Source organism: Tachypleus tridentatus, chromosome 8 (assembly GCF_004210375.1).
Source record: "Tachypleus tridentatus isolate NWPU-2018 chromosome 8, ASM421037v1, whole genome shotgun sequence".
Taxonomy (NCBI): Eukaryota; Metazoa; Arthropoda; class Merostomata; order Xiphosura; family Limulidae; genus Tachypleus; species Tachypleus tridentatus.
The window spans coordinates 75,777,750-75,794,200 of NC_134832.1; the positions used below are offsets into that span (position 1 = coordinate 75,777,750).

Consider the following 16,451-nt stretch of genomic DNA (forward strand, 5'->3'; position numbering starts at 1 on the left):
TGGTAGTTTAATCCATTTTGTACTCTCATTGGAATATATTTTCATAAATGTATTTTTGAAAAAGAAAATTTTAACTTTGTTTTTTATAGGCTTATTAATTATAAATTAGGAGGAATCTGTTGCTTGTCTTTTCCAGTCTACCAATTTCCAGAATTATATTTTACTTGCATAGGTTGACTATTATGAAACAGTACAGTATTGTTTTGAATCTGTAGTTGTGAGAAATATGGATATTTATTTAAATACATTATGTAAGAGAAAGACTAACTTATTATTTTATGATGGCAGTTCCAAATTATCATCATTTATTTACTTTTCTGAAATAGCAACTGTTTTATGGATAAAGATACTTTTAACAACTTCCAACAGGCCAGTTTATTTCACATTGAGCTTTGAGAATAGTATCCATATAAGAAGTTAGTCATTTCTTCTTCAGGTTATACATTTTTTTCATGTCTTGATTTTTTTTTTTTTTTTTTGTAAGGGAACACTGCCATCTTTGGTATTTGGTATAATTTTCAATAAAGTGAGAATGATCTGTCAGAATAACCTCTGGTACAATTGCTTCTTTCAAAGTTTAGTAAATATGTTCTCCACATCATAAACTTTTGTATTATTGTTCCATTCTTGTTGGAAGGGGGAGATATTGTGAGTCATATACCTTCTGTTATAAGGTATTAGGTTTAGGTCAGCATGTAATGGGCTATTTAAATAGATAACTGATATTTTAAAGAACAATCAAAGGATAGTGGCTGAATCAGAGCACTTTTATTATACATAAATCTAACACCACATCATTTGTATGCAACTTTGGTCTGAAGATTGTTCTATATTTCAACAATACCTTGTGTATCTGCATTGTCATTTTGTAACTGCTTTGATGTGCTTTAACTTTAGGCAGAGATGACTATCATTATCCTGTAACATGTCTCATAGGGTCTTCATTTTCAGGTAACTACACAGCATCTTTATATGTCAGTTGAGTATGTGTGAAAATGGTTTGTGATTAATCTTGCATTTGTGTCACTTACAAATCTTCTTACCCTAGCTGTAAGTACTTTCTTGTACTGTACTTGTTTTATTTAATACCCACCATGGTCAGTCCAGGAGTACATGACACTACATTAACATTGGCTCCCTTTTTCTCTATTTTTAACACAGGTTTCTTTAAACATTTTAGAAAGTTTATAAGTTTCAGAACATAACCTTTATAATATTATCTAAGTATAATGATACTTTTCATCCATATCTGTGCTATCGTTATTTGTTGGTCTGAGATGCAGGTGAAAAAAGATTTCAGAATACTGGAAATGTTTTGGTTTGATTGGTTGTTAATATAATACTAAGTTATTCTAGATATTGAAGAATATAAAATACTTAAAATTGTTTCCTGATCTATCCTCATATAATTGCTTTTCAGAGATATTGTTTTCACTTTTATTTCATTTGCACTAAGTGCCATTCACACCTCAGCATCTTTATCTGGCTATTTCTTTGTTACTATTTACATTCTAATATGATTAGTATCTTTTTCAAATCCTATTATGTTTTTCCTGACTGCTGTCTGAGTTTCCTCAGGTGGAATTATAACTAATATGTAGGTTTTTATTTTGACCTTTGCTTTTGTGCAGTTGTACTTTTATATTACATATTTGTTGTTTGAATATGATAAGTGCTTAAAGTGAAGGAAAAAAAAAGTGAGATGGTTTGTAACTGAGTGCTATATTTCTGTGAACTTTTTACTTATTATAAATGTAACTAAAATGAAAAAATCAATTTATTATTTCAGATTATGTAAAATAATGAAAAACATATCTTTACAAGGTTCAGTCATTTGGTACAGTAGTGTGAGTTGCATGGTTATCAAGTAACTACATTTTGTGAGGCAAGACTATTAGGTAGTCGCATTTCAAAGAGCAATAATATAAACAGGTGTATACTGTTACAAGTAATAGTATGGAAACTGTTTACTTTGTTTTCAAACCAGATAACACTGAACGTGCCTTTAATGAGTGCTCATTTGCTCCATCTGTGTACTGCTTTGTCTCACCCCTGCTTTGCTCTGATATGACATTTAAAAAAATATATAAATATAGTTACTTCCATAAGTATTTATTTTATCTCTTAAACCTTTTCCTTCTGAAAAGCTTAGTCAACTAATAGGTATCAGAATGATTTAAGGCTCTCCTGAGAAGAAGTGGAAGGGCATCCTGCCCCAATTCAAGCACTGATTATGATACATGAGCTTTTATTTTGCAAAAAACAGCTATAACTGGAAATTAATTAATTGACTCATGGTTTACTTTTCTAAAGTTTAATTGAGTTTTTTTGAAATGTGTCATCCAAACAGAAGATGTTTGTTTCTGCACTATTTACATGTCTGGTGTAATCACAGAATCATGGGCTAATGTCAAAGCTGTATGTTAGTGTTTAAGAAAGGTGGGCTTTAATTTGTAAGAGATAATGAGTTGTTTGAACCATGTTTTTATAAGCTCTAAATTACTTTTATTATACAAAGGTGAGCTGAATATTGTATTTGTTAAATAGGTAGTTTGGATGAGAATGAATTTGATTTAGAATGTAGTAATGCTCATTATTCGTATTGGCTTATTCTTCATTTTAGGCTTGAAAAAAAGTATGCTTAAAATGCCAATTTTTTTATTTATTTTTTTATCTTAGGCCTGGTGGAATACCAGCAAGGAATTCCCGAGGGGAACGTCTTTTGGTATTTCTAGGAATTATTGATATTCTACAAAGTTATCGTTTGAAGAAAAAGTTAGAACATACATGGAAGTCAGTGTTACATGATGGAGTGAGGAAAATGCTCTTTGTTTTTTTTTTTCAGCAATATAAAATTTAAGTTTGAGGTTCTTGAAGCTGACATTCTAGCTACTCTAAGAAAGTTTCTAGAAAATAAAATTTGATAAAATTGTTTTTGATAGATGTTTTTTAATAAATATCTTTTTTGCTTTGATATGCAACATAAAAATCAACACCTAAAATATTGATTACTTGATTTTCATTATACTTTCTATTGCAGGTCTCATCATGAATCTAAAAATATATTAAAGCCTGCATTTACAAGTAGTCCTAGTTTTCTTTATGAAAACAAACTGTATAAAAAAAACTTGATGAATTGTAAATATTCCTTTCAAAGTTTTAATAAATGTATTTTCATCTCAATATTATAATTGTGGGAATGGTTGAGGTTGTGTTCCAAAGTATTAAGTAGAAAATGATCCTCTTAAGATCCATAATTTCATGTTCAGCTTATATTTTTTCTTTAAAAATGGTATTTGAGAACCCTGTTGTTTTCAATTAAAAATTTTAAAAGTTGAGTCACCACAAATTTTGTATGTTGCCAATTCTAAACAGGTTATTTTACCTTTATTATTATTATTGTGATAGCAGTGAAACATGTTTATGTAATACATATATTTTAAATTCTATCTGCTAAACTGTAATTGTAATAGTACCATGTCTTAACAGGAAAATGTTTACTAAGTTTTATTTTACAAAATCAAATGTGAAATTTATCTTACCTAAAGATGTTTACTAAGATTTATTTTTTCCATTTTTAATGTATTTCAAGACATTTATTATTGTTTTGTATGAAATTCCTACTAGTTATATAATGCCACATTTATTTATTTTTTTTATTTTTATTTTTATAAGGATACAGTCTCAGTACATAGGCCTTCCTTTTATGCTCAGAGATTCCAGGATTTCATGGCCAAAACAGTGTTTAAGAAAATCATGTCTTGTAAGTCGTATAATTATCACTTAATTCATTGCTCATGTTTTCTTGAGTATTTTGTTCTGGTTTGTGTTTTATAATTTGTATATTTTGAATATTTAAGTATCACTGGTTCTCTTCTTTACTCTTTTAATTTCCATTATAAATAGCCCATGTGTTTCAACTGAGCTCTTCCAAGATTATAGATACTTGAATAATAAATTCATTGTTTAAAAAGTGTACTTATTTTAAGTCCTCTCTTGTTTATTTGAAATAGTTAGGAAAACAGTTTAACATTTCCTAATCTCTTACAGCTTGTGACAAAACATGTTTGCTCTTCTCTTCAGACTTTATTCCATTATTGGTCACTTTTACTGTGATTGTATTGTTAACAATAAAGTTAAAAAGTTTTACAGAAGTCATTTTTAATAGTGTAAAGGTATACTACACTATGAGTAGATTTTCTTAAATGTTCTAGGTCAATTGACATGTAAAGAAATTACCAAAATAAATATCTAACCCAGTTTCAGTAATGCAGAAAAACTGGAAGGAATATTTTGATATATTTTAGAACAAAGAAATTGAAACACACTTTTCACTTTGTGGAATAAAGTTTTAATGATACTTCAGGAACTTCAGTTTCTTGGGTATTATAAAAAAAAACGTTGAATGCAAATAATCCTTCACAAACACTATTAATACTGTTTTCTACTGCATAAAGAATATTTGTTTAGGTAAGGAACATTCACTTATTTTCTAGTAAACTCTTTATATTATTGGTTTTAAACATTTCTAATTTGTAATAGAAGAAACAAAAAACAGTCAAATAATAGTTGATATACTATATTTGAGCTGCTTTTGCATTCAAGTGTTGCGTATGCATCATTCTATATTACTATAGGCTTTTCATGATTTAATTTTTAATGAGAAAGTTTAAAGGATATTTTTGGACATTTTAAATGGTGAAATCCATTTAACAATATAACAACATTCATGCTGTAACCTCTAATATATGCTTATTTACTGGCTTTGAAATAATTTAAAGGCTACTTTCAGCAGATGAAAAAAAAATTTAATTTTGTAATTTTGAACTTTTTTTTTTATTAACTGTGTGTAATTTTATTTTTTTCATACAGCACTTTAGCTATTAACTGTAAAGGAAAGTTATATATTAAGAGAATTTGAATTGTCTTGAAATTTTACCACTGATGTAATTAATACTTCATTAATATTGTGAAAGAGGAAAGTGTAAAATAACTTAGGATATGAATCTTAAATAACCTGTTGTGTCCTTTGTCTACAATAACTCAGTTTGTGCACTTCCATTCCAAATACTATACTTTCTGTCAGTCACATATCTCACTAAAAAGGCCCTTACTCCACATTTCTTTTTCTCTGCTATCACTACCACTCCTTGTGCCACCAAGTGGACCTGCCTGAAATCAAAGGCCCGCACCGCAAATTTAGAACCCTGGTGTCTAGTGTCATAGGTACGAACCTTCTCTCTTGATGTTATTAACTGTGCTGTTGGCTGTTAATTTATGTCAGTCTGCTGTAAAACCCATCATTTAATTTTTCTTCTTCCTTTTACCTGTGTTAATGTACTTCTGAATGTGTGTGTCTGTATGTGTGTACTACAGTGATTGTAGATAACTTCTTTCTAGTGTTGGAGTTAGAAATTTGTCACAACTTGAGATAATTCAGCACCATTAAAGAACAGCTTGTTTATGTTCCTGGATGGGTATTGAGTTGTATTTTATACAATGAAATGTTTTGCAAAGTGTTACGTTAATTGTTAACTATAATGTTATATTAGTTCTTATCTGGGTGTTATCTTTTCTAATTGATAAGCCTAAGTTCTTGTTTGATTGCTTTCATTACAAAATTACATTTTGTTGCTGTTAGCCCAGTAGTCATTAACATGATAATATTAATCTGGATTTATCAATTCAATGTATAATCAGTCATATTGCAAGTGATTATTTCTCTGCACATCTGAAAGCACAACCTTAAACTAAATTATTGAACTAGTCATACATCTAAAACTTTTCCATACATATATGTATCCTGAGTTTTGTTGAAATTGAATTGGATTTTAGTTTCAGATAGAAAGTTGAAGCAATCATACATATTTAAATTTCCATAAACTGTTTAGTTATAATTGCTTGTTGTTAGTTCTTTGTACTTTAATTTTCTCTAAGCTTTTAGCAAATAAATGATACTATCATTATTTGAACAGCTGTGTATGAGTGTATGTTAATGTTATAGTTTTTATTACTAAAGATATGGTAATGATATACTCATAATTGGAAATTATTAGTTAGAAACAATGTATTGTCATACTAGGTTATAACAGTGTAGAAAATTAAGTTATGATTGCATTTTCATTGTGATATGATTTTGAAAAATGTATGTAATTTGTATTTTATTATTATATATTTATTCTGTTTACTTTGTTAGTTTAATTAACTCAACTTTAGAAACTTGAGGAATAATGAACCCAAGAAAACATTTGTAGTTAAATTAATTCATGTTTATTTGTCATTCTTCAAGTAGATATTTAACTAAAACTATAATTTTTGAGCTTTCCTTACACATTTTTGTGTCAACACAACTTATCAAAAGAACTGTCATAGCTTATTCTTGTTGCTGAAATACATTGAAATATCAGAAGAGTATATATCAATAAACATCCACTAAAGTTAATTCGAAGACTAGGTTCAGATTGAAATCACTTCCTTTGGCCAAGCTTGATTGATGTTGATGAAGAACTGTAGAAAGATGTTTACAAAAAAAAATTAATTTGTAATAGCTTTTAGAGAAAGTCACTCAAAATGTATTTGAACTATGTTATTATTGTATTTAAATAAACTTGGGGTCAAAACACAGTTAATACACGAAGTTTTAATATTATATAATTTTTAAATTCAAAATATTTTAAGGAAATATTTTAAGTCACAATCTCCCATAGTTTGAGAACTTATATTTGTTTTCTAGGTCTTCTGTCCTCTCCAATTTATCACCCTTCTGTGAAGTGTGGAACTTAATGTAAATATTACTAAAGCAAAGCATAATTTTATAGCCTTCAGTTTTATCTGTTTTTGGAGCCATAAACTAGGAAATGAGACCCACTTGATTCACCTACCTGTCACATTTGTTTTTCACAAATTGCCAGTAATTCTCAAACTATATCACTTATAACCAATGTATTATATTGTTTTCTGTGCATCATATTGTCCATTTTGCCTCCAGTTTAAAACTTTCTATCATGGTATTCACATTGACACGTTTAGCTAAATTTTAAAGTCTTTTAGCCAAGCAAATTATGACAGTTATAAGACATTGTTGACTTTATGTATATTATTATTTTGTGTTCTAAGGTGCATTATTTAATCAAATAATTATTTTGTGTACTCATACATCAATAGGCTTAAATTTCATCAACAATCAATAGCAAAAAATCAAGAGAATATCAGAAGTACATATTTCTTATGTGTCATGTATATTCTTTATTTGTTATAAAAATTAGAAACTTGTTAGGTTAGATTAGGTAAAATAGTAATAATTATTCATAATGTATGCTTGCAAGCACCTTGTACCTTACATAATCCAGTATGGTAACTCAAGCTATGTGCTTACTAAGTAATTTACAACTTGTGTGGTAGGATTATTAGTTAGACATAAGTTAAAAGGCAGTAAAACATTAAAATTTAAATATAAACAGATGTATATTGTTATGAGCTTTACGATATTTAAGATGAATAGTTGTATTTCTTATATGTGTAAAAACGGCTGATATGGGTAGAGAAAAACTATATAGAGTTTTCTCGTCATCATGAGTTGTGTTTTCTGTTACAATTTGCAGTCATTATAGAAAGAAGAATGGTTATTTATATTTCATATTTTTTGTGGTTGTTATGAGGTCTATCAAATTGACCAAATGTTGAAAAATTAAGGTCAGGAAAATATTTAAGGTTTACTGAAAAAAAGTTTGATAATTATTCAGGGGTTTTTAGAAATTACACAAATGAAATTTTAAATTTTCAGGTGAAGAAAATTAAAATATTTCCATTTGGAGTCGTCAGTATCTGAACACTGTATATTCAGATACATTTTTATTAAAAATACATAATTAAAAAATATGCTTTTTTGAGTGCAAAATACTTGTTCTGTTTACTGAAAGTTGAACAAATTTAAAAGTTATAATACTGAAACTGATGGCCAAACCAAACGAGCCAGTAGCAGAATGGTGAAAGGCAAACAAGAAGTATCAGTGAATCCAGATTTATAGATATTTAACAGAAAGTTTTTTATAATACCAAAAGTTTTTATATTTCTACAGAAAGTGCAAATTTTAAACCTTTTTTTCTGTTTTGCAGTTCTCTAACAAGAAAATCCATGTCATATTGTAGATGTCTTAATAGCTAATGCACTTGTCAATTTTATTTTCAGAATACATTTTTGAGATGTAATATAGTTATCACAAGTGAAGGAAAAGAACTAAAGAAATTCTATAAGCTTTAATATATTAAATGCCTCAGTGAAAGCTGAATGGTAAATATTGTTAAATTTGTAATGTGAAGCATTTGAAAGGTAAAGCTGATTGAAATGTGAGAAATCAATCCTCAGGCAATAGTGAAGAATAATTTTGGCAAACCAGTAGATAATTTATACTTGTAAATATCACTTGTACTCTTATTTATATTATGCCAGGCAAATATTTTGAGTAACTGGTTATTTTACTTATGTCTTATTAAATTACTTGAAAGGTGTAAATAGATTGTGTCATTACTTCTGGGCACATTTATTTTAGTTTTATAACTAAAACAATGGTATGTCTTGTTTAAACTTATGTGAAAAATATTACATATTCTTCAGCTTTTATTTCTGTCTTCATTCATTCATGAATTTTGTAATACCATATGCACTTTACAATTTACAGTAATTTTTTTTCTAATCACTGTTGTGAATATATTTTTTTGTGATAGTATATTGTAAGTACATCAGTTATCTTTGTTTTAATTCCTTATACTTGTAATTCTCCCATTTTAATGACTTGAATATTTGATAAATTTCATACTTGGTTTTATTTTTGGTAATGGTTTTTGTGGTGATGTAGATGACTTTATTCTATTGTTTTTATGGATGTATTCATTTTAGTTTGATTCATTAAGACATGGATAGTGAACTTTGTATATTGTTTATTTTATTTGCATGTTGTCTTCTGTATTCCAAATTAATACTGTTGTGATAACATTTGTATTGCATGATATAAGTATAATGCTATAAACTGAAAGCAGAAAATTTACTTATTCTCAGGTATGTGCATGCACTGTCTTAAATATCATGTAAATTATTATATTCTGATACTTTATAGTGTGATCTTTCCATAATTACAGGCAAAGATTGATGCTGATTTGATAAATCAACATAAATGTCAATGTGTGCTATACTAGTGGTGTCCTTGTAGTTTAAGGTGCACATTGATATGTGCTGTTCTAGTGTTTGAAAGCACATATCGATTTCTGTTGTCCGTGTGGTTTAAGGTATACATATATATGTGTTATCCTTGTGGTTAAAAGTACAGTTTTGATATGTGCTGTTTTTGTGGTTGATGGTACTTTCTTATCTAGTCCTATAATATTCATTTAGGGAAGACATGCATGTAAACTAAATGGATCTAGGAATTGTATTTAGCCATAATATAGCTTACAGAACACTTACTGTAAGACAACATCCTATAATAATGTATGTATAACAATTGGTTGTGTTTGGAAGCCAAGAAAACTGATAGAGTTAAGCATTTTTCACCATGAGTTAAGTGTTTATCCATGGTTAAAAATATACAAGTGATGTAAACTTTTAAAAATGTTGAACTTTTGTTATTACAAAGATAACTTTCAAATGATTAGTTATTGTTACCATCATGTAGGATTATTTTGCTATTAATGAGGACTACAGCTTAAAAAAATATTCCTTGTTTTCAACTTTGCTTATCTGAAGGGAAATACCACTAGCAACTTGTGTTTTAATAGTTCTACTTTAAGTATTGCACATCTTTTTATATAACATGTTAAGAATTTTAAAATATTGAATTATTTGATTTTACTTATTGTGCAATTTAGGATAAAAAGTAGATACTCTGATCTATGTTATTTTATGACAAACTCAAGATTTAATCATAGGAATTTTTAAGAAAAGATAGGATCATTTATTCTGAAGGATTGTATTTGGTACAGTATGGTAGACATGTATTGAAATAAATTTTATAGTTCTCATTTTAGTTCATTGGTTGAATCCTACTGCTGTTTGGTGCATTGATTTATTATAATTTTCATCATAACATGTGTAAACAACTTAAGCAGTGTTTGACAGAACAAATTAGTAATGCTCATACAGTTGACAAAGAGCTCTAATTGTAATGAACTCATTAAAGAACAAATGAACAATATTCCACATCTTTCTTTATAATGTACATTAATTTTTGAAGTGGAATAAAGTTGATATTTTTTTCTCCAGCTCTGAAGCATTCCCCTTCAAAACGCAAGGGACCATCTGTAAGGCACAGACCAGTCTCAGCAGAAACTGACCAGTCAAAGTCTGAGGGTGTGATAATATCCAAGTCCATTACACCTGGGGCTAGCAAAGGTAAATCATATACAATCGAACTTGTATTGAGCAGCTACTCAAGAGAAGTTGCTAAATTGAATTCTTCATACAACTGATCTTTTCATCCTGGCTATTTTGTGCAAGTTACAATCTGTTATTGTGTTATATGCAATATTTAATTAAACAACTTTATTATCAATATATAGCAATAAACATGGCATGAAAACAAAGCTTATAATTCAAATATTTATATTATTTAACATGTTATTTAGAAAATAAAAATCTCATTTTTTATGTGTCAGGAGATCTGATCTTTGATTTCATCATTTCAGAATTTTATAACTTCAGTGATAAGCTTGTACTGTTTCCAACCAATCAGAAACACAAAGTATATATAATTACAAGCAAGGATAAAAAATTTAACCTTCTGTCTTCTTGATTTATTGAATAAAATATTAATAAATTTGCTAACCTACAAAAGAACTTCACTCTCTTTCTAACTTTCAAGTTTGTTTGATTGTAAATAACTGATAGACCTATTTTATAATCAATAGAAAGAACAAGTTCCCCTTTTTGTATAGATTTCCCACTATAAATCAATAAACAGCAAAATTTAATGGTTTGTGGTGATTATATTTTAATTATCTGAATGCTTAAGAAATTTTGACCAGTGGTTTATGTAGAAAGCTAGATAAATTATTATATTTTTGGGACATTATTCTTGTGACTGGAATATATATGCTCCCTGTCATAAATTTAATAATAGGTAAATTTTTACTGACATCCAGTTGTATACAAGAGTGGAGGTTCAGGAAGAATCCTCAACTTCTACTTGAGTACAAACCATCTAGTATATGAAGTTAGTAATATAAACCCTTACTAAATGCTTTTAACAAAAAGAAATGTAAAAATTATAAAATTCTTAGCTTAGCCTAATAAAAGTTCAGTAAAATAAAATGTCTGAAATTTCACAAGTTAGAGCACACATGTAACATGACTCCTCACAATCACTCACTGTTTACATTAGCTGTAAGAGAAATAACCAATGAGCTTTTGCTATGATTTATTGCATTTCATGTGAGGTTTACTGTTCCATTTACTAGAAAGTTCAGCAATAAAACCATAAAGATGTGTGAAAATATTAGTAGTTGAAACTGTTAAGATAATTTGAAATTTTCTGACCATTACTACAGTTTGTTAATTTTGTTTCTTGTTTTTAAACTTTTCATTTTGTTGAAAATCAATGATTTTGCTTCAGTTAGGATTGAGGAAATGAAAGCTAAAATATAGAGTTTTGCAAAAGAAAATTTGATATTCATTTTGGAAGTTTTAGAAGTTAGAGAAACAAAATGTGAAAACTGAAGTGGAAATAAGTATTTTCATTTATATTTCAGAAACCATGTTTCACTCACAATGACTCTGTAAATTTTGGAAATCCATAGGCAAATATTTAGTAAAAATACTACATTAAAAATATGATTTTGTTATAACACTTATAGCGTTTTCCTAAAGTTTGCAAAAGCTTATGAAGATACATATACCAAGTTCAGGATTGTAGTAAATATAACAATACAGAACTACTCAATTTGACTGAGCCCATAAACAGATAGTTAATAGATGTGTACATAGTTGAAGTGTAAATGTTGATGAAATATGTAACCATTGTTATATTTTTGAAGCTATTGTATAGTGTATGGTGAAATAGGCAATACAATTTAAAGAACACATTTTAAAAAACGTTTGATGTTACAAAAGTGATCATATTTTTGAAATCGAAAATTGTTTGTTTAAAATCTATCCAGACTAGAGAGTACTTTTTAGGCATTCAGTATGTACCTGCATATCATATTTTAATATTCAAGTAAAATAATTCTAACCCTATTTCAATCATCTTTAATTCAAAAATATATTATTTAGATTTTTTTATTTTCTAACATTTTCTTGGTATCATTTACACAGATATTTTTGTTGTTTTGTTTTTATTTTCTAGCCCACCTTGGAGCACACTTTGTTATTAAATTTTCATCCCATTAGAATATGATTATTCAAGTCTTGTTTCCTTCTGTATTTTATCAGATAATTACAGGCCATGTTCCCACCATTTGATACTACAGCATATACTGTGAAAACAACTAATGGAGCAATAGCTTTTAAAATAGCTACAGTTGAAGTTTATATATCATTGAATAGAGCAGGTTATAAACTACTTATATCAATGTGTAATGAATAAAATGGTATAAGAAGTAATTGGGGTTTCTTTGAAAAGTGAGTAAAGCAACTTCTGCAGTGAAAAACAAAAATGGAATTTAGTGGGAAGCTACTACTACAAGTGTCAAAGTAAAAAAAAATGTGAATTAAGTTGAAACTGATTTTGTATGTTTTTATATATCTAATGAAACGTTTTGATGAACAAGAAAAACAACTGTACAAGTTTCTCTAAATCATAAGCTAATTTTTATGTAATAAGTTATTACTGATTTTCATGCAGTGTATTTAAAACCAAAAACAAAAATTTGTTTCATTGGAGGAAAAGAACTATCATGATGTTTTACTATGAAAATATCAGCTCCCCAGAAAAATATTTTAATGTTTACACATATTTCATAATCATGTGTTATCAGTATATTTACTACCAGCGTGATTATTGGACAGAAAATCTATTATTGAAGTATTTAAAAAATACATGTATGTAAAGAAGAATTAATACGTACTTTTTTACACTGGTATAAAATGCAGTTCTGTTTTTTTGACACTTTCCCACCTCACAGTCGTTTTCGTGTGGGATGTTTTGTAAAACAATCAAGTGTCGTTCATACTAAATATGCCTTTGGGCTTATACACTTACAAAGGGGATGGAAATATATCTTTCCAGGGTTCTTCAACACTGCCTTGAACTTCACTCGTTTCACAACTCATGGTTTTAAATATGATAAACCTTGAATATAATCTCTTTAGCTTTATGAAACTTCAAAGTTTAAATTCTCTTGGTTGTTAGCAAGTTCAGTGTCCTCTCCTTTATCATTGGTCCAGTCACATTCTCATTGCAGTGTGTGCAGAACCATTGTTCACTGACTTTGGTTCTATTCTGTGTTTACACTCATTTTATAACCCCCTCTTTGTTTTTCCATTTTTTGATTCAAAATGTTTGTAATCTGCTTTCATTTACAGTAATTTAGTCTGCAGAGGTTTTAAAACATTTTTCATATACTTGCAGCTTAATAACTTGTTTTTTAATCGCTAGTAAAACCTTTTTTTTTAGTTGAGACATCTTGGATAGTTGGATTAGTGCTGAAAAATTGAGATATTTTGTGTAGATGATAAACAGGAAATGAAGTTAGTACTTGGATCAAATTCTTAATGTATAGATTTAGTAAACAGAAGTCATTTTCAGGGACACTAAAGGAATTGAATTCTTCCCATTTCTGTAGTTTCCTCTTTGTATTATTTTATAACAGTCTGGGCTTGTTTGGAGTAATTTTATGTCATTTATATTAAGTCAATAACTATGTATTTGTATGTTTCATTACATACCTTTAATTCTTGTGAGAACTTGAAACAACTTGCATAACTATCTTAACAGCAAAGTTTTTATGCAGGTCAAATTACTTTTTAATTTGGAAAACCAGTAGTATGCTGGTTTTCCATTTTTTTGGTGTTCCTGTAGAATTTTCTCGTAATTTTCTTTTTCTCAAAATTCCTATATTTGTAACATTTATAATGTGTCAAATGTTGATGCTAAGCATGCAACTTGCTGCTCTTGTTCTACTGTTCACTGGGAGGAGCTGTTTGGTGCTGGTAATAAAACAGTGTTTTCTAGATTTATTTTTCCACATCCTCTGAAAGCTGAGACTTAGTAAACAAGTAGTGTTTGAATTATGAGTTTTTTTTTCAGAGATTGACATTTTTTATCATTAGGAACTTTTGTTTTCTTTCTTTCTTCCATATAGTCTCTCTATCTCATGTTCACCTATATATTTGCAGTGTTACAAACAAGGGTTCAGTTCTCCTTAGTGCAGGGATGGACAATCTGTGGCCATGTGACCAGTGGATAGCTCAATTGTGGTCAGCTTGAGTTTAGGAATCAACTTTTTCCATCATTTATTTTTTATTGCAAATTTGGTAACCAGCAACTACACTGCCTCACGTCACCACTAATGCTTCATCACTGCCACAGACTCTGCCCATTTTGTTATGTCGGTCTGGTTTAGATATTTGTTATCGAATGTGCATTGTTTTGCATGCACTTGCAAACATATTTTTATTGTGCAACATTCAAGTGTTTAAATATATTTCGTTTTTAATCCTGTAATAAGGATAAGTGGATAATTCAAAAATGAAAGAATCCAGCTGATGGTGAACACTCAGAAAACAAAGACAGTTTAAATGATTCTGGCATTACTGCTGAAAAGAGAATGGTGCATGACTGGAAAAACGTGAAGCGAAAATTTAATGAAAGTCGGGAGTTGAAATTTGCAGTAATTGAAACAAATAACAAACCAGTGTGTCTTTTGTGTAACAAAGTTTTTAGGAATAACAAAGTATACAACCTTAAGCAACACTTTAGTAACAATTTTCACAACAAATTTCATGTAAAATTTCCAGTTGATAGCAAAAATCTTATGAATGAAATTATTGATCTGAATGCACAACTTTATGAACAAAAGCGAGGCCTAAAAAGAATTTTATCATTGATAGAATTAGTTACGTTAGCTAGCTATAAAGTAGCTTGGATTCTAGCTCAAAAAAAAGAAGTTTTCTGATGCCAAACTAGTAAAAGAAATATTGATTGTGGTCATTGAAACTGTTGGAAAATTATGACTTAAAAATAAAAGATGATATTTTTCAAAAGGTAAATAATTTGCAATTAATTTGAATAACAATTGTCTGCAGAGTGCTAGAGTTAGTGAAAGACATAGAAAATCAGTTGCTTGAACAACTAAGAGATTGTATTTTATTTTAGCACTAGATGAGTCCACAGATGTTAGTGACACAGCACAGTTGATATTTTGGGCTCAATATGTAACTTCATAATCTTCACGATGAGAGAAGAAATGCCTGGCTTTTGTGGATTACGAGATTGAATGTGGGGAAAAAACATCTTTGAAAAATTTCTTGAAATGTCAAAAAAATTCAATCTGGACTTTAAAAAACTGGTTTCTGTCACAACAGATGATGCTCCTGCCATAACTGAGGTGAAATTAGGATTTGTTTCTCTTTTGAAACAGCATTTAATTGAAAATAATGTGACGTCCACACTGCCATTTTCCATTGCATTTTGTATCGGAAAAATTTGTGTTCAGATGTCTAAAAGTGATGAATTGAAAAATTTGATGAACATTGTTTTAAAAATTGTGAATTAGAAGTGGAAACTCTCTCATCCATTGACAGTTTGTTGAGTCTTTGAAGAAAAGCAGTGACACTATTTTTGATGATTTTACTGATTTTGCAAATGTAAGATGGTTAAGGAGAGGAAAAGTCTTGGCACGATTTACTTCCTTTCTGTGCAACATGATTGCTCACTTGAATAATTTGAATGAGAAGCTTCAGAGAAGAGGTAAAATAATAAGCAAGCAATCACAGTCCATTCATGAATTTCAATTAAAGTTAGACCTTCCTGTGGAACAATTACAAAAGAGTTATTTGACACATTTTGCAAAGTTGAATAGTTTTCTAGAAATTTGAAATTGATATTCGAATTTTTGCATGATTCATTTCAGTTTGACTTAGGAAATTTCAGTAAGAAAATTACATCTTTTTTTATCTTTGGATAAGTGTGGATTTCTAGCACTATAAAAGGTAAACAAAAATGTCTCATCAGAGAGACGTGGCTCACTATTCTAGTAAGTGAGTCTTCTAAATTTGAAGATAACAATTTCAAAATTATTTTCTATGCTAGATTTTCTCAAGTCTAGATACAGATCTCGGCTTATTGACATAAATTTGGAGGCACAGCTAAGATGCTCGTTGCACATAGATATTAAGCCAATTTCACAAAACTTGTTGATGAAAACCCCCATCAATGTTGCTTCCATTAGCCACAGTTGTGGCCTCTATGAAAAATAAGTTGTCCACCCATGCCTTAGTGGAATCAACTGATATCACAATG

The 16,451-nt window shown here is 28.9% G+C and overlaps 1 protein-coding gene across 23 annotated transcripts in view; it reads left to right on the forward strand.

The window, feature by feature from the left end:
- Window positions 1–16,451, forward strand: part of LOC143222707 (phosphatidylinositol 4-phosphate 5-kinase type-1 alpha-like) — a 94,630-nt gene that overhangs the window by 54,803 nt on the left and 23,376 nt on the right. For 13 of the 23 annotated variants that reach the window (XM_076449573.1, XM_076449574.1, XM_076449592.1 and 10 more), the window contains 4 exons: window positions 2,680–2,812; window positions 3,676–3,763; window positions 5,164–5,226; window positions 10,256–10,384. In XM_076449573.1, the coding sequence (XP_076305688.1) occupies window positions 2,680–2,812; window positions 3,676–3,763; window positions 5,164–5,226; window positions 10,256–10,384 (413 nt within the window). The remainder of the gene's footprint in view (window positions 1–2,679; window positions 2,813–3,675; window positions 3,764–5,163; window positions 5,227–10,255; window positions 10,385–16,451) is intronic. The other 10 variants (XM_076449583.1, XM_076449585.1, XM_076449589.1 and 7 more) reach the window with 1 other exon arrangement.